The sequence below is a fragment of the Staurois parvus genome, unplaced genomic scaffold (genome assembly GCF_062004578.1).
Source record: "Staurois parvus isolate SC_StPar_1 unplaced genomic scaffold, SC_StPar_1.0 ptg000104l, whole genome shotgun sequence".
NCBI classification, from domain to species: domain Eukaryota; kingdom Metazoa; phylum Chordata; class Amphibia; order Anura; family Ranidae; genus Staurois; species Staurois parvus.
The window spans coordinates 8,462,501-8,482,450 of NW_028317900.1; the positions used below are offsets into that span (position 1 = coordinate 8,462,501).

The following is a 19,950-nucleotide window of genomic DNA, read 5'->3' on the forward strand; positions in this document are numbered from 1 at the left end:
TGGACTGGACAAAATTATTGGCATCTTCTCAAAATTTTAAGAAATAATTGCATTCCGAGTTTGTGATGCTCCAGAAATTTGTAATTAAACTCACCCGTTTCATTTAACAGGTGCTGACAATATAGAAATCACACCAGCAAACAGTTAAAATGGTGAAAAATTTACTGTTGTGTGTCTCTGTGTGCTACATGGAACATGAAGAAGAGAAAGAGCAGCAAAGAATTGCCTGAGGATTTGAGAACAAAAATTGTAGAAAAGCATGGACAATCTCAAGGTTACAAGTCCATTTCCAGAGATCCTAATGTTCCTGTGTCCACTGTGTGCAACATGGTCAAGAATTTTACAACCCATGGCACTGTAGCTAACCTCCCTGCACATTGACGAAAGAGAAAAATTGATCAAAGATTGCAAGAAAAGATTGTTTGACTGGTGGATAAAGAGCCTTGATCAACTTCCAGACAAATTCAAGCTGACCTTCAGGCACAGGGTACAACTGTGTCAGCTCGCACTATACATCACCTATCTGAATGAAAAGAGTAGGAGACCTATGAGGACCCCACTGCTGACACAGAAACATAAAAAAGCCAGATTGGAGTTTGCCAAAACTTACCTTAGGAAGCCAAAATCTTTTTGGCACATTCTGTGCCATGGACAGATGAAAGAAAATTACAGCTTTTTGGTAAAGCCCATCATTCTACTGTTTTCAGAAAAGGTAGAGCCTTTAAAGGAAAGAATACATTCCCTACAGTCAAACATGATTCACTGATGTTTTGGGGTTGATTTGCTGCTTCAGGCACTGGATGTCTTGACCGTGTGCATGGCATTATGAAATCTAAAGAATACCAAAGAATTCTGGGGTGCAATGTAGTGTCAGAAAGTATGGTCTCCGTAAAAGGTCATGGGTCTTACAGCAAGACAAGGACCCAAAGCTCACGTCAAAAAGCACCCAGAAATGGTTTCAGACAAACCGCTGGAGAGTACTAAACTGCCCAGCAATGAATTCAGCTCTCCATGACAGAGATCTCAAAACAGCAGTTGGGAAAAGGAACCCTTCCAAACTGAGAGACCTGGAGCAGTTGGTGAAAAAGTGATCCAAAATTCCAGTAGAGAGGTGTAAGAAACTCATTGATGGTTACAGAAAGCAACTTATTTCGGGTATTTTTTCCAAGGGGTGTGCTTGGAATGTGTCAGATTTGACTTTTTGTTTCTCTGCTTTTTTGTGTCATACCTATACAAACAAAGGAAATAAACATGATAATGCCTAAACATTTGTAATTGCAACAATTTTCTGGGCGAAGTGGTGCATTATCTGACAGGGGTGCCAATATATTTGGCCTAGGCTGTAGGTGGTGGATGACTTAAAGCAGAGTGGAGAATAAAAGAAGTGATATTTGGAACTGATCTGACAGAAATACAGGGGTGCCAATATTTTTGGCCATAACTGTACTTCCATTTAAATATTACATAATCTTCATGCCTCCACACTTTTAGAAAACCATTTCCCCCCCACATCTTTATCTCTGTTCCACCTTCCCTTTTCTCACACAACTTTTCATCTTTCCTCTACCATGTCCGTTTAATTCTCCTGCTTACTTCCTACCTTTGCCTTAATAATGCATCACATGACTTGTCAACGTGGGCTCCTCTGCTTGCTCAATCCTACTACACACAAACTACTACCATATACTCGTCTCCTACTGTGTCGCTTGGGCAGCACATCCGATTCCAGATCTCTTCCGATCGAGCAATGCCACCTGTTGTACAGAGCAAGGAACAATACTGTGGCAAGCTGTGAGTTGTGGATTATATCTGTGAGGCAGCAACTGCTGCTGGGAACAGACCTTTCAAAACAGGAACTGTCCACAGCAAATGGAATGTAAGGTAAGCTTAATCTGTACGGAGTGAAAGGGGACAGAGCCAGAGCCAGCAAATGAGGTTGACTGTGTTTTGATGCTTTCTGCGATTCATAATAAGGTATACAAAAAAACAAAACAAAACAAAAAACCCCCCCAAAAACTACACTTGTGGGACTGCCCAGCTATCCGCCCTTTTTGGTCTGCCATTTGGAATATTATTCATGAGGTTACACAGTTCCAATTGGCAGACGATCCTTTACCTATCCTATTTCATGCACAAAGTGATCGGTTGGGCCATAAACGCTCCTTGATGCCCCATCTTCTCAATGTTGGTAAAGGTCTTATCCCAATTCACTGGAAATCTCCTGCAGTATCATCAGTCAGAGTGGCTGCAGAAGGTACATGATATTATGCAGGCTGAGGAGTGGAGACATCAATGTGCACACACTTATGACAAGTTCTATGGGTTTTGGGTCTTGTGGCTCGATTTTCTTACCTGACATGTATAGACAACTAATGTTGTAATTGTAGTATTTCATTCTGAATGACATGTTTCTGTTATCAGTCTCTTTCTGACCAGGACAGGTTATCTATACTTTTTGTTTTCTATGGTAACCTTTTCTTCTGTTTACCCCCTTTTTAGCTCACTACTCTTTTCCCCACCATTTCTCCCTACTTTCCCCCTTGGTTTCTTTACGGCCTCAAGCGAATCATCCAACAATGTTTGTTGCTAGTTGGCTGTTTTACTTGACCCCATAGTATGTTATATTGTTGTGGTATTTCTTTGGAGGCCATTATGGTCTTCTCCTTGGGAATGCATATATGCTCTCTTTTTTATGTATTGACTTTTCTGAAACTAAAGATGTTTTTTTTTCTTTAAAAAAAAGGAAAAGAAAAGACAGATTTTCATTACAGGGACAAAACCATTGCCTTGTCTTTTTGTATGGTTGCTAGGACAGTGGGACAATCACAAGACAGAGCACAAGGGAAGAATGAAGTGTTTTCCCTCAGTCTATGGCAAGAGTCAATCTGAAAAATGATAGGTCTGCTTTTTTTTCTTCCCATTTACAAACTTGTGCACCTGCGACTTTATGACCTGGAATGCAGGCTGCAGTGACTAGCTAGCAGGGGGACAATCCGTGTATCCTCATATGGGCTTGGGTCAGCTGCTTCTACTCCTATTATTAACATGACCCCACCCATACTGCACTAGGCTTAATCCCCTGAGAAGTTACATTTGCATATACGTATCCTTTCATACATATACAAGGAAGAGAAATAAAAATGTTAATAGCCATTATTGATAACATATGAATATGGACACATCATGTTTGTATGATTTAGTTCAACTGCTTTTTCATAATATTACAAATTACACTCAGCTCATCGGTTTGTTGGCCTTTACCCACAGATATCAGCTATTAAATTCTGGTCTGACCCAAAAAAAAGTTTAAATGATAGTACAACATTTTTATGTGCAATAAACTGCTGGCTTTCCCCATTGCTAGCAAAGCCAACCATCAGGTGATTTCCAGGATTAGGAGTATCAGAGGTAGAGATATCCACAGTAATTATGGGATCTATTTAGTAGTGACCACTGTTACATATTAAGATGTTATTAGTAAGGTATGGTCTGAAAACATATGTTCTATCTCTCCATTAGAAAAAACTGTAAACACAGTACATACAGTCATGGACAGAAGCTATTTTACTAAAAAAAAAAGTAAAGTGTCTGTAAACCTCAGGCATGAAATATGAACAAACCTTATCCCTCTATAGTGTGTACTTGTCTTATATAAGAGCATTAAGTGTCATTTCTGTCTACTGCTTTGTTCCTCTGCTATCAGCACGAATCATTTCTAAAAAGGTTTTTCTGACACCAAGAGAAAAATGTTGACAGGTCAGGGGACGGACCTCCAGCAGATTGACAGCTTCAGCTCTGTTCCTGTGTGGAAGGGGGTGTGTCTCCTCTCTGCAATCAGGTCTCAGAGCTGCCCTCACTGAGCGCTATAAAGTGTAATTTCAGCTCCCCGCACATTTTTTTTCTGAACTCTCAGACAAATTCAGCACTTTGAACGGATGTAGAGAAGAGAATACTGCAGACAGATAGGTGCAACTTATGTAGGAAGATTTGTTTCACATCTGTGTATCGCCTGAGGCCAAACAATTCAATGGGTATATGGAAGGGTTCACAACCACTTTAAAGTAGTAGTAAACTCTCATTTCTATTTTTACCTACAGGTAAGTTTATAATAAAGCTTACCTGTAGGTAAAATGAGTATCTCCTAAACGTGCACCGTTTAGGAGAAATTCTACAGAGCAGAAGCCAGTGACATCACCAACACATGCACTCTGAAGGAACGGAATACCTTCAGAGCGGTGTGCCGCGGCTGAAACGCCCGCATGCATGCACAAGAGTCACGTCATCGACGTGATCAGCTCTCCTTTATTGTAAACCGGAAGCAATGACTGGACATCACTACCAGTTTACTCGGAAGCTTTCGGCACTATTTTTAAAAATCTAAAAGCATTCAAAAACACCAATCTTGGTGTTTTGAATGCTTTCAAGTGCAGATGAGGAATTTGGGGTATGACAAAAAAAAAGAAAGCAAAAACCATTAATTTATTCTCTAAGACATTTTCTAGCAGCAAATGATCCATTTTGAAATGTAAACAGAATGACAGAAATGGCTAGGGGCTGAAGTTTTAATTAAACTACTGTTATTTGTCTTAAATTTCTTGCTTAAAGTACCCTGGTGCTCATCTATGCAGTAGAAGCACATAGGAAAGGATTATCCTGACATACAGTGCCATCAATAAGTAGTGGTCAGTTCTTACTTCCCAGCTTAATGGGGATCAATGGGTCTTTAATCACACCTAGCCTTCTGGGTGAAAGCCAAGCATTTGTACTGAGGGCAGAATCTGTACATGCCTTATTTACAGTGTATCTATTGCTATTACAATGTTCATGTTATAAAATAAACGTTTATGCTGTGACTATAGACCTGGCAGATTCCTTCCCATTTTTCCAGATTTCAACAGTAGGACATAAGTAGACCAGTTTCTCTTGCAACACAATCTTACAAGGTGTCTGAGGATGATCTGCATGTTTCAAAACTGTAGAGATAACGGTCTTCTCCAGCTGAAGGCAATATACCCTAAAAAAATAATTTTCACAGAACCCGCTTCAAATGCTATTTATATATAAGTTGCAATGCCGCCAGAACATGTTGTAACAATATGATTCTAATAAAACTGCCTAAGAGCAGAAACAAGATGACTTATGAGGCTGCAGTGTCCTGAATGCAGAGTGGTATTCACTCGTGTAAGTGGAGACGACCAGGAATTATGGGTCTGAGAGCTTCACTGTGTAACTAAAAAGGTTAGAGTGAAACCCCTGATATGCTAGAATAGAGCAGGTAAGGGTTAGAGCACTGCCAGGCTTTGTTGCTGCCTGTGTTCCCCCTTGTAGAAATGCCCTGCCAATTCCTTCCCAAAGAAATAAAACACTAAAAACATTTCTATTCTTTCCCTGAAATGTGGTTTACAAATGTGCTCCGTTTGCTGTGCGAGCCTTACATGGAATCACATTACTGCAAAGGAGGTCTAGAGCACTAGCTGCCATGGTCTAGCAACATCTCAGCTCACCATTGTTAGTTTATACTTGGGTTGTGTTTTCCCCCAAATCTCACTAATTGGTAGGACTGCAGAGGGTTATTGAATTTACACTCACCTTTCTGGATAAACTCAGTCATTCGGTCTTTGAAAGGCTGGAGATGATCTTCTGGAGAATCTTTCAGCACCACATTCGCATTTTCCTCACACACTGTGGAGAAAATAAGAGTATTACCACAAAAACAAGATCTCGGTTACATAAAAAAATGTTTTAGAGAAGGTGTTAATGCTGTTGAGGCAGTTTTAAATAACATATGTCATGTTTTGTCAAGAAACCCTTCCTGCAAAATTTGGCCAAGTGTCTTTATTAACCACCTCAATACAGGGCACTTTTACCCCCTTCCTGCCCAGACCAATTTTAAGTTTTTCAGCGCTCTCACACTGTGGATAATTACTCAGTCATTATACAATAACCACCTCCAATTATTGTGACTCCCCTACAACACAAATCAACACCCTTCCCTAAAGGTGTACCAAATTATATCAATGAAAATGTGTTTTTATATAATTAATCCAAAAATTAATAAATTAATAAATAAAATATAACACGTGAGTGCAATACCTAAATATATCACCCAATATTCAACTTAATCCCTCAATGTTTTCATAAAAAATATATATATAGTCCACTACTTAAATATAAAGTCCAAAAGTATATAATCAATAAAACTCCACAAAAAAATCCACAGAAATCAATCAAAAAAAAGAAAAATTCAAAAAAATCAATCCAGCCAATTCTTCCACCGAATCCACCTCAAAAAAAAGAAAAAGTCACATAGTGCATTATCTTTTTAAATAAATTTATCAACTTCATATATAGTGAATCCATGAAAAAAACAGTGAGAAAATGTGAAAAACCGTGATCACACAGTGAAAATAAAGTGTGTATACCACTCTTTAGTGCCACACCAAAAAACAATTCCAACAGGTGTACACTTCTATTTTACTGTAAGGGTACCCTTACCAACCATCCATATAAAGTATGCCTATCACATTCCAAGGGCTGCACAGACTAGACCTCATAAATATCCTGTTGCTGCGACACTCTCTGGGCTCCTCAGACCTCTGCTCTCAATGTCTCCAAAAAAAGATATAGGACAACATAGTATAATACCGCCAAACAGATTTATAATTTAAATATTTATTCCCAACTGCTCACATGATATAAAATTCAAAACCGCTTATAGTGCAAAAGAAGGAGTCTCACAGCCATCCAGGGAGCGTCCCAATACGCTTACACGTCCTTCTCCCTTATCCAAAATGGCCGCCAGTCGACTTCCGGTATGCGTCTTGACGTCACTCTCCCTTGACGCGTTTCGTCATCTATGACTAAGTCAAGAATTTTATATCATGTGAGCAGTTGGGAATAAATATTTAAATTATAAATCCGTTTGGCGGTATTATACTATGTTGTCCTATATCTTTTTTTGGAGACATTGAGAGCAGAGGTCTGAGGAGCCCAGAGAGTGTCGCAGCAACAGGATATTTATGAGGTCTAGTCTGTGCAGCCCTTGGAATGTGATAGGCATACTTTATATGGATGGTTGGTAAGGGTACCCTTACAGTAAAAAAGAAGTGTACACCTGTTGGAATTGTTTTTTGGTGTGGCACTAAAGAGTGGTATACACACTTTATTTTCACTGTGTGATCACGGTTTTTCACATTTTCTCACTGTTTTTTTCACGGATTCACTATATATGAAGTTGATAAATTTATTTAAAAAGATAATGCACTATGTGAATTTTTCTTTTTTTTGAGGTGGATTCGGTGGAATAATTGGCTGGATTGATTTTTTTGAATTTTTCTTTTTTTTGATTGATTTCTGTGGATTTTTTTGTGGAGTTTTATTGATTATATACTTTTGGACTTTATATTTAAGTAGTGGACTATATATATTTTTTATGAAAACATTGAGGGATTAAGTTGAATATTGGGTGATATATTTAGGTATTGCACTCACGTGTTATATTTTATTTATTAATTTATTAATTTTTGGATTAATTATATAAAAACACATTTTCATTGATATAATTACTCAGTCATGCAATACTGTACCCAAATCAAATTTTTGTTCTTTTTTTCCCACACAAATAGAGCTTTCTTTTCGTGGTAATTAATTAGCACTGGTTTTTTTTATTGTTTACGCTGTAAATTAAAAAAGACCGAAAAATTATGCATTTTTCTTTGTTATAAAATTTTGCAAATAAGTAAAATTTCTTCATACATTTTGGCCAAAATGTATATTGGTATATTGCTTTGGTGAAAATAACCCCAATCGGTGTGTATTATTTGGTCTGTGTAGAAGTTATAGAGTCTATATTGGTACCAATCACTGAAAATTTAACACAACTGATCAAACCTGATGTACTGATAGCCTCATTTCTTGAGACACTAACAAGCCAGGACAGTACAAATACCCCACAAATGACTCCTTTTTGGAAAGTAGACATTCCAAAGTACCTGTAATTTTTCCCCACAATTCTTTGGAGAATGAAGTAAATCAATTTTTTTTTTCACACAACTGTTATATTAACAGGTTGTTCCTCTCGCACAGCATATGTATACTTGCAGCTACACCCCAAAACACATTCTGCTGCTCCTCCTGAGTATGGGGATACCACATGCGTAAGACTTTTCCACAGCCTGGCCACATACAGAGGCTCAACATCCAAGTAGCACCTACAGGCATTCTGGAGGCATAAATTACACATCTCATTTCCTGACTACCTATCACATTTTTGAAGGCCCTGGAGCATCAGGACAATGGAATTACCCACAAAATGACCCCATTTTGGAAAGCAAACTCCCCAATGTATATTCTACGAGGCATAATAAGTCTTTTGAACATGTCATTTTTTTTCCCACAAGTTTTCAGATAATGTGGAAAGAAAATGAATATATAAATATGAATATACTCCCTCACCTGTCTGCCACTCCGTTTACCCTCCTAAAATGCCACCTGTACTCCTCCTCCTTATACTCCTCTCCTCCATTCCCAAAATCTCCTCCCTCTACTCCTCCAAAACAACTATACATTGCACCCTTACTGCTTCCACCACCTCCTCCTAATACTCCACTCTCCCACCAACCCACATGCCACCACTGGCAGACTCGCGCTCTTGCACATCCCGCTCCCATGCCACCTTTCTTCTCCTAACCACTGGGGACATCTCCCTGAACCCTGGTCCCTCACCACCTCACTCACCCACTAGGCACCCTCCTACTTCCACAAACTGCCACTACCCCCTCAACCTAATACCTGTCTCCCTGCTCCCCACAGCCACCCCTCCATTCTCGTGTGCACTCCTGAACGCCCGATCGGTATGCAACAAGCTCACCGCCATCCATGACCTCTTTATCTCCCGCTCCCTCAACCTCCTGGCGATCACCGTAACCTGGATCCAAGCCACTGACTCTACCTCCCCTGCGGTCGTAGAGGTGTTGGGGTCAGCATGCTCTTGTCACCGCTGAGCAACTTCCAGGTCCTCCCAAAACCCCCTCTCTATCCTTCGCCTCCTTTGAGGCCCACTGCATCCGGCTATTCTCTCCTACCCCTCTGAGGATTGCAGTAATCTATCGGCCTCCTGGACTTGTATCCCGCTTCCTTAATGATTTCTCCGCCTGGTTACACTTCTTCCTCTCCTCAGAGCTACCCACCATCATCCTTGGAGACTTCAACATCCCTATCAATGTCAATAACCCGGCTACATCCTAACCTCTTCTTTTGCACTCACACAGTGTACACAGTCCACCACCCACTCCGACGGGAACACCCTGGACCTCGTTTTCTCTCATCTCTGCACCCCCCACAACCTCACAAACACCCCTTTCCCTCTCTCTGACCACAACCTCATTACATTCTCCATCTCCCCATCCTCAAACACCTCCCCCCCAAACGTCAAACCATCACCAGCCGTAACCTCTGCAACCTGAACCCTGCCCCTCTCCACTCTGCAGCTGACTGACTTTACGACAGTATCCTTCCACTGTCCTGCCCTGACCCGGCCACTACTGCTTATAACAACTCGCTGTCAGCCGCCCTAGACTCCTTAGCACCCCTAACCACACGTAGCACTAGACCCCGACCGCTTCAACCCTGGCAGAACGACCACACCAAAAATCTTAAACAACACAGTTGTGCGCTGGAGCGATTATGGCGCAAAACCAGATCCCAGCAAGCGTTCACCCTCTACAAATCTGCCTTCCTCACCTACACCTCCTCTCTCCACGCTGCCAAACAAGCCTACTTCGTAACCCTCATCAAGACCCTCTTCTCTAGTCCTCGCTGGCTCTTCTCTACTTTTAACTCCCTACGCTCTCCGCCCCACCTCCACCCAGTACCTCACTCACCGCCCACGAGATTGCTAACCACTTCCAAAACAAGATCAACGCAATTCGTAGGGACATCGCCAATGCTCAGACTTCCACCCCACCTAGCCTCCCTCCCATGATAACCCCCTCAACACTCCCCTCCTCTGACCTCGCAACTTCCCAGACCCCCACCCCACCTAACACCCCCCCCAACACTCCACTCCTTCGACCTTGCTACCACTGAAGAGATCGCTAAGGTCTTCTCCGAAGCTCGCCTCGCCACCTGCCCCCTTGACCCTGTTCCCACACAACTCCTACGGTCACCCTCCTCCTCCATCCTATGCTCCCTTACCCACATCTTCAATCTCTCCCTCTCTACTGGTACATTCCCCTCCCCCCTAAAGCACGCGCACATCGCTGGTGTATATTTTTTTTTTAGAGATTTTGATGTTTGCTGGTACAGATGTTGATTTGACACTGGTACACTGACAGATATTGAGCACTGGTAAACTGTGACAGATGTGGCTTTGACAGATGTTGATCACTGGTACTGTGTGACGGATGTGGATCACTGGCACGGTGACAGATGTGGATCACGGGTACGGTGACAGATGTGGATCATGGGTACGGCGACAGATGTGGATCATGGGTACGGTGACAGATGTGGATCATGGGTACGGTGACAGATGTGGATCTTTGGCACTGAGATGTGGATCACGGGACACTGACAGCTGTGGCTCACTGGCACTGTGACAGATGTGGCTCACTGGTACTGTGACAGGGTGATGTGTTGGCGGTGTGCTTGTGTGTACTCACTGATCGGCTCTGCTTCTCCTCACTCACGTGGAGAGGCCTCTCTGTGTGGAGAGGCAGAGCCATTCAACTGAATGGCGGCTTTGTTGACATCACATGACAGCTGTGATTGGACACAGCCGTCAAGTGATCAGAAGGGCCAATCAGAGGGCCCTTCTGCTGAGCGGCATTGCGCTATGTCCAAGGGACACAGGCATACAGAAAGCACACAGCTGCACGGCCACGAGGCTGTGCTTGCGTGCATGTTCTGAAGGACGTCCTTGAACGTCCACTCATAACGGCGAAGCTCCCACTTGGCTGTTTATGTTCAGTGGCCAGGTGGGAAGTGGTTAAAGGGCATATATTGTACAATTTCATGGTCATAAATACTCTACAACCAAAAATTTAATGTTCAATCAAATTCTCCAGGTTTACTTGGGAAATTTTAATTTTTAATTCGAAACACATGAAAAACCTGTCCATGTTAAAGCATACTTCCCAACAGTCTCAGATTGCATCACTTTACTAGCTCATTCATAGGCAAATCCTCCTTCTGCTCATTCATATGGCAAGCTCCTCCTTGGATCCTAGCCAAGGAAAAGACTGGAGCTCATGCTGCATCTCTTTATTCCACTGGTGAGGGGGGTTTGTACTGGTGAAGAGGGAAGAGATTTGAACTGGAGGGGGCCACACCCACCTATTGCTGAAATGTGCTTTGCAGGTCAAATTCTGCCTCTTTAGTCCTCATGCACACTGAACGTTTTAACAGCTGCCGTTTTTGGCTTTTGACATTTTTTTTTCTACAGCCAGTACTCCCCAGCATGTTATCCTATGTGTCCATGCACACAGACTGTAATCAGCGTTTTTTGGCAAGGGAGTTTATTAGCTGTAAGAACACTCTAACACTGAAAAACCTGACAAAACGTAGTAAATGGCAACAAACCGGTGTTTTCGGACATTATTTTGAGCAAAAAAATAATTTTTTTTGGTTAAAAAAAAAGCTACAAAACGCAAACATGTAAACACGTGGTTAAACGCTAATGCAAACATGCTAAAAAACCTCAAGTTTTTAACGTGACTTTACACAGCTAAAGTTACCAGCGTTATTAAAACGCCCAGTGTACATGGAGCCTAAAAAAGGGAGATTTTTTTTTTGTACTCACCGTACACGGAGTTCACTGACAGACACAGCGTCTGCTTCTTTAACAACGAAGCAGGGTTTTATAGCCCCAGGAGTAGGACACTAGGCAGAAAAAAAAAAAAAAAAGGACTTGGCACCTCCTGTGGGCAGTCCTCTCTGGGTAGAAAACCCCTGTCTGTTATAGGTCTCCAGTTTGTCACAAGCAGTGTCAATGAGAGATCTCCCTAGAGGGGTGGGTGCTGTGTCCATCGAACTTCAAGAAAGGGATTTTACGGTGAGCACAAAAAAAAAAAACCATTCCATTATCTCTTACGTTCATTGACAGACACAGTGGGTTCTTTAACATTATGAAGCAGGGATGTCCCTAAACAGTGCCAGAATGAGGGGAGGGAAACCATACAATGTAAAAAGAAAGAATCCCCAGGGCAACAAGCCACCACACCGAACGACCCCAAAAGGGAAGGCCCAGGAGCCCTAAACAGCTGCCTACAACCAAAACTAGCATCGGAGGATGCCAACAAATCAACTTTATAGAACTCCGTAAACGTGTGCACAGATGACCAGGTCACCGCCTTGCAAACCTGAGAAACAGACAACTGATGTTGGAACGCCCAGGAGGCACTAACCGCCCTAATGGAGTTTGCAGCAACTGGAAAGGGAGGCTTCTGCCCCTAAACAGCATACACCTGAACAATCGTCTGCCGAATCGAACCAGAAATAGTGGCAGAAAATGCCGCCAGGCCCTTGTTCGGGCTATTCATGAGGACGAAGAGAGAGTGACCTCCAAAAGGCAGCACTTACAGACAAGTGCACACGAATCATGCAGACCACATCCAGAGAGAGAAGGACCACCTGTTTAGTGTGTGTCGGTTGAGGACGCAGTGAGGGAAGAACAATATACTCATTCAAATGAAAATCTGACTCCACCTTTGGAAGGAAGGGGAAGGCAGAAGCAACATCTTGTCCTTGTAAAAAGCCATATAAAGCGGCTTACAGGACAAAGCTGCCAACTCCGACACCCTCCGAGCTGAAGTGATAGCGACAAGGAAGGCAACCTTTTGCGAAAACGCAAGCAAGGGGATTTCCCGAATGCCCTCAAATGGAGGCCTTTGAAGAGCCGACAGCACCAAATTCAAATACTACGGTGACAAAAGGGAGCGCACAGGAGGGACCAGGTGACAAACCCCCTGAATGTAAGTATGGGCCAAAGAATGTGTAGCTTATCCAGAGCAGAGACTTGACCCTTGATTGTACTCAATGCAAGCCTTTGATCCAAACCCCATTGGAGGAAGGCCAACACCTGAACCACAAAGAAGGAACACAGATGAAACCCCAAGGCTTCACACCAACCAATGTAGGCTCCCCAGGTGCGATAATAAATCTTCCGGGAGGTAGACTTATGGGCCTTCAATATAGTCGGAATTACCAAGCCAGACAACCCACTGTCCTTCAGAACCTGGATCTCATTAGCCACACCGTCAAAGCCAGTGATGGTAAAGCAGGGTTGAAGAGTGGCCCTTGAGACAGAAGGTCTTTCCAAAGAGGCAGCCTCCACGGAGTATCCACCACCAATCGCACCATGTCGGCGTACCACGGACGACGAGTCCAGTCCACAGCAATGAGGATGACTGGGGTCCCTTTGGCCTCTATCCTGCATAGTAGATGAGGAATCAGCCAAAGGCATGGGAAGGCATAGATGAGAGTGTACTGATCCCACGGTTCTACCAGCGCATCCACTGCTTCTGCCAGGGGATCCAACGATCGTGCCACGAACCGTGGAACATTTTGATTGAAGTAGGAAAACAAAATATCCATGTCCAGAGTCCCCCAGAGAATGAAGAGCTGATGAAACACTTTTGGATGTAGGGGCCACTCGCCCTGATCCAGTGTGACTGCTAAGATAATCAGCTTGCCAGTTTTCGATGCCTGGAATGTGTACGGCGGACAGAACAGGAATGAACCTCTCCGCCCATTGCAGAATGTGAGATGCTTCCAGCGCCGCTGCTGTGCTTCTCGTGCCCCACGGATGATTGACATACGCCAGTGCAATGGCGTTGTCCGACTGAATCCTGCAGATCCGACAGATGGTCCGTCCAGTGGGTCAGTGACAACCTGATCGCCCGAAGCTCCAGGATATTGATGGATAAGCCAGCTTACGCCGGTGTCCATTAAACCCAGAGTCTGCTCCCAGGACTCCTCTCCCCAGCCCAACAGGCTGGCATCTGTCATTCTGGCACAGTCCAGTGAACGGAGAGGGAACACTTTCTATTCCATAGAGCCAGGGATCTCATCCACCAAAGAAGGGAGGCCCCCGTCGACCGTTCCAGGTGAATCCAAAGCTCCAAGGGAGCGGAAGCCCTGTTCCATTTTGATAGGATTTCCCTCTCTAGTTTTCTTGTATGAAACTGGGCATATGGAACTGCTTCGAAAGGTTAGGTTCAGGATCTACCCGAAGTCCCTTAGAGAACACATGGTGATCTCCACACTGTCTAATAGCGAGGAGCTAGTCTCCGCATGCAGAGAAAATCGTCCAGGTAGCTGATCACTGCGATCCCCCGTTGTCTCAATAAGGCCAGGACTGGGGCTAGCACCTTGGAAAAGCACCGAGGTGTGGAGGCCAGACCAAAGGGCAAAAGACACAAACTTATAATGCGCATCACCTGATGGCAAAACAAGGAAGCGCTGATGCCCCTTGCAAAGGGAGCTGTGCAGGTAAGCGTCCGTGATGTCCGAGGAGGCCAGGAAATCTCCCTGGTGAAGGGAGGCCACCACTGAGCAAAAAAATTCCATCTTGAACTTGTGAACCTGCACAAAGACATTCAGGGCCTTGACGTCCAGAATTTGGCAAACCCTGTCTGCCTTGGGAACAGGGAGCAGCTTGCTGTAGTAGCAGCAAAAACGCTCTGAATCGGGTACTGTAATGACCCCTCCACGGAGCAGCAGTTCCTGTACATCCCCATACAGGTCTTGTAGGCAACCTGGCAAAAGCCGCAGATTGAAGGGAAAAAATCTGCCTGGTGGAAAGGAATTAACCTATCTTGTATCCTGATAGAATGATCTTGTGAACCCACTTGTGAATGAGGGAGGTCCACAGGCTCAGAAACTTGCAAGGACGCCCCCCCCCACCCTGGGAGTGGGTGGGGGCAAATCTTCATGTGACAGGAGACTTATCCACGGGCTTGGAGGACTTCTGGGGCCAGGGACGCTTGGTGCCACCTGTGGGGGTCTTAAAGGGCCTGGAGCCCTTGGCTGCAGAAGCGGAGGGGTAAAAAATGCGTTTATGTGCCATAAACGTTGGCCCCGACTTCCGATAAGGTTCCTTTTTTGTCTAAGGGAGAAAGGAACTCTTGTCCCCAGCAAGGTTCTTGATGATGTCATCCAGGGTAGTGCTAAAAAGACGTTCGCCCAGAGAGGGCAGGTCCACCAGAGCCTTCTTGGAAGTCTGGTCCCCCGACCAACACTTGAGCCAAAGGACCCGCCGGAGCACAACAGCCGAGACTGACAGTTTGGAAAGAAGAGACGCTGCATCAACGGTGGTGTGAAAAACGTACCAACTTCCGCCAGCTCCACATACACTTGGGGCAACTGACTAGAAGTCAAGCCTTGTCGTAGAGCCTTGGTCCATTCCATCAGTGTCTGGGAGACAAAGGCTGTAGCCAACAGCAGCCTAAGTGCCAATCCAGCAACAGTGAACATCGAACGGGCCACTGCCTCCACCCTGCAGTCTGCAGGGTCCTTAAATGAGGGGGATTCCTCAACAGGAATCAACATGGCCTTGTTATGCCTGGAGATGGGAGGATCAACCACCGGCGGAGATGCGGACTTCTTCAGCAGGGCTTCCTCAAAGGGATAACGTACTGCAAAGAATTTGTGGAGCATGAACGGATGCTTCAGCCTACTCTAATCCTTATAAACAAATCTGTCAAAATATTCAGGGTAAGAAAAAACCTTACCAGCCTGAACCAGCTTGTGCGTACCAAAAGGAACGGGTACAACATCAGCCAACTCAGCAGGGTCCTCAGTCTTCAGCGTTTCACGCACCAAATCAATAAGTGCCACTACCAATGCCTTCTACTGTGCAGGCAACAGAGGCAGAGGACCTGTCCTCCTCATCTGAGGAAGCAAGGGATGTGTCCTCAGAATCTGCAGTAAACACAGAACCCACAACGGCGGGATCTGGTTCAGTCTCGGAATTGTCAGAGGACGAGGGCAATAGCAGGGGGCACTTCTTGCTCACCTTGCAGCCAACTGCTGCCTCCACATGTGACATGAACAACTCCAGAACGGCCGACAATGCATCTAGAGAGATCTCCAGAGGGGGCTCCGGAGGTGCAGTATGCTCCTGAGCTTCCTTGGGACCAGTCCCCCCCTCCTAGACACCGCTGTAAGAAGGGGACCCGCATGTTCCCAGTACAGAAGACCACCCCAGTAGGGAGAAAGGAGAGGAAGACCCCCAGGGAGGTACTCACCACTACCGCCAGGAACTGCCAAGGTTCCCACGTGTCCCAACATCCTTCCCAAACAGCGTGTGCCGAGCCCTGCCACTAAGTGCCCAAGGTGCTTGAGGGAATCCCTGCCTCGGGCTATGGGAAAAAAGCCATCAAGGACCTGCCATAGTCGGCCTCCATTGCTTGGTAGCCACTCAGACCCTAAAAAAAATGGTCACCAGCTGAAAATCTCCAGAAAAATGGCTACCTTGCCTGGCAGTAGAGGGAGTTTTATACCCAGAGACCACAGGAGGTGCCAAGTCTTTTTTTCTGCCTAGTGTCCTACTCCTGTAGGTGGGGCTATAAATCCTGGTTCATTAATGTTAAAGAAGCCACTGTGTCAGTCAATGAACGCAAGAGAAAATGTCCCTCTTTGTCAATTTCAAGAATTAGAAGGTATGGTTAAAGAGTTATTGTAAACCTGGAGTCAATATCCTACAATTTTGGATGGCACAGAAATTAGCAGTGAAAAGCATTGCTCACTCTAGTTCCTGTTGTAATCATTTTGACCATGACGGGTTACATTATCATCCTCCTACAAGCTATGTTAAAGCGGTAGTAAACATTGAAAAGAAAAAACTCTCCCTGCAAGGTAAAGGCATAATGTGTTAGTATACATTGCATAGTAGCACATTATAAGAGACTTGACTTGAAACAAAGCCCTCCAGTGGCATGCTGTCACCATCTTCACCCGGTCTTCCTTTTGGATTCGCGGGCTGTGGCCACTTGAATGGCCGTGCTGTGATGACGTCACTCCTGCGCATACGCGAGAGAGTCGCGTAAACGGCACAGAGATCTGAAGGTATGGCAGGGGTATGCTGCTCACTAGAATATCTCCTAAACAGTGTAAGTTTAGGTGATATTTATTATAAGCTTACCTATAGGTAAAAATAAAAATAGAGAGTTTACTGTCACTTTTAATTTTACTGTGAAAATATTGCCAAATATTTTTATTTAAGCCATCTGTGTATGGCATTGCTTTTATTTAAACCTGCATAGGTAATGCAGAGTTGGAAACCAGGAAACAGGTCAGGAACACTACCACAAAAAAACTCTATTTATGGCTACATAGTTGAGACTAATTTCTTACCGTGTTCTCGGATTCTGGATTATATAGCAAAACATAACCCTGGCTACTCCCCAAATTGGTTTCAAGTCAACACCACTAAAACTCTGTACAAATAGATCTGGCAGGATTCTCCAAGCAAAGTTTGGGCCAAAGACACAGATTCAGTATGTGACCCATTCACACCAATCCGGTTTAATGTGGTACATTTAATTCACAAGAACATTTTACACAATACCAATACTATGAAAGGTGAGGCACTATATTTATCTTTCTCTTTCTGACGGCCCCTGTGTTAAAGGGGTGGTGTTTTAAAACATGGACTGCTGAAAAGGTAAATGTAATGGCATTAAAAAACAAAACAAAAACAAAACAAAAAAAAACACACAAATTGATGGGCTGGCTAAAAGAAGAATTCTGCTTGAACTACAGTTAAGATATTAGCAGCAAATTATTTTTCGCCATTCGTAGGGGCACCTAAAAAGGTTGTCTTCCTCTCCCCACTCTTATTTTGTCTTGGACCTGGAGCCCCTGGCATTTAAAACTCAAATTGTATAGATGTACGGGGCATAGACTGTGAGGATAGGGAACATAAATGTGCCCTTTTGCAGACAACCTAATGATGCTGTCTTCTCCTATTACATCCATCCCCAATCTTTGTTTGTTGCTTAAAGCCTAGTACACATGGGCCAAATGGCAGAGAGCATTAGCCGGTTCAATAGAAACGGGCCGCCATTAGACCTGTTTGTAGGGCAGCCAGTCCAACAGGGGTCCGATATGACTGAAAAAGGTCTGCCGATTGACTCCTATCAACCAATAGCTGAGAGCACTGACTGGATTGTTCTGGCATTGGCGCTGCCCACCCTGTCAGAACACAAGCACAGAAGGAGAGATCGCTGTACTAACATCGGATAGTACAGCGGCTCCACCTGAGCTGCCAGGGTTTTTTTTTTTTTTGTGCAGCCCGCTGGGTTAAATTTAAAAAACAAAAAAACTAGACGTGTACTGGGCTTAAGCCTTTTTTGCTGACATCTCTTACAGTTATCCATGCAAAATCACGAGTGTTAAATATCTCACTTGAGAATAATACTGTTCAAACGCTTTAACAGAATTCTGTAATTAAATGGCAAGTGAAGGTCCTCCCTAACTGGGCATTTTTCTTATGCCCACCTTACACACTTTATATTCAATAAATTATCCCCCACTGTACAGAAAATTATCTGAAGACTTTGGTGAATGGCAAATCAGTCCTCCATCATGGTTTGGCAGACCGTACTTTTTAAAGATGAATATCTTTCAAGTACCACGATCACGGCGTCAGACGCCAGACCTTCTCACCAAACTCGTGACCGAAGGACTAGCCAATCTAAAACCGCGATATGACTTGCGTAACAATGCCACACCCAGCTGCACCCTGCACAACGATTTTCCAGCTAACGGACCACAATCGATGCACCGGCAGCCTAGGCAATTGTTACTGGGTCAGGTTAATTCCGCAATTAACCCTTCACACTGCCATCTCCTCCTTTTTGTACAGAGAAAGAGGAAACTCAGCAATATCAGCTATAACACTCTAATGATTGAGATAATCGTCTGTATAAAACAGGCCATTTATACAGAGGGTTAAACAAACAGTAGCGTTCTCTTGGCAGGGATTCGTAAATTGCAATACAGAGCTATAGAAACAGTTCGACACTTTCAGAAAGAAAGATTTATTACTAAAAGGGTCAAACGGGTGCAATAAAAATATTTACAGAAAAAAGAAGCAAGATATATATAAATATACAGCGCAGAACAGCACAGCAATGAGATAAGAGAGAGAGATTAAAGGATTAAGGTACTTGCCATTAAGCCTTGGATGTAAGCAGATCAAGTTTCTGAGCAGAAAGGGCACGGGTCTCCCCCAGGTGCTATTGATGCTACAATGGGAGACGTCTTCAACTTCTTCCACTCTTAGGTCTGACAGCCTATTTTGTAGTCCCCAGCAGGGGGTGTCTCTTAAGTCAAGGCCCAATCTCCGCTTAGGGCATGGAGAGATGGGTGGATGCCTCAACTAGAGCAAAAATCTCCCATAAATCATATTTGACCCATAACTTTTCATCTGCACAAGTGACATTCGACCCGCGGGTAGATTATTAGGCAGACAAGTCTGAGGATTGATTAGATATGAATTAAGTGTACACTAAACGGTTCACGAGATCTGTTTTTCTGCTTTCCTGTGTGTCCGAGAGAAGGCGAGTGACCCATCAAACTGTTCGCCTGCTCATCGTCCATCTGACGATATGTTCGGTTTTATGTAAGTCTCTCATATTCCAAGATATGAGACATAGGGGAGAAATGGTTTTAACCAAGGTTATCCGATTCTGTCACCTACACAGAGTTAAGTTTTATGAGGTTGGAATCTCTCTCAACTCAGGAGAAAGCTTGCCTTATCTCTTCCGAGGTGTGAAATGGTACAGCTTTCTGAGACAGCTAGGCACCTAGCTCAGAGATGCCTTGGCCTGCCAGTGACCCACAACCAGCACACACACGCACGCACGCTGGCCAGCTGTCTCCTCTCAGAGAGGGAGGGGGAGGGAGTGAGGGGAGAAAATGGATATTCTTAACAAAATGGAGTCTGCG

The 19,950-nt window shown here is 44.1% G+C and overlaps 1 protein-coding gene across 3 annotated transcripts in view; it reads right to left on the bottom strand.

The window, feature by feature from the left end:
• Nucleotides 1-19,950, bottom strand: part of FMN1 (formin 1) — a 371,304-nt gene that overhangs the window by 25,155 nt on the left and 326,199 nt on the right. For all 3 annotated transcript variants that reach the window (XM_089671307.1, XM_089671308.1, XM_089671310.1), the window contains one exon: nt 5,590-5,682. In XM_089671307.1, the coding sequence (XP_089527433.1) occupies nt 5,590-5,682 (93 nt within the window). The remainder of the gene's footprint in view (nt 1-5,589; nt 5,683-19,950) is intronic.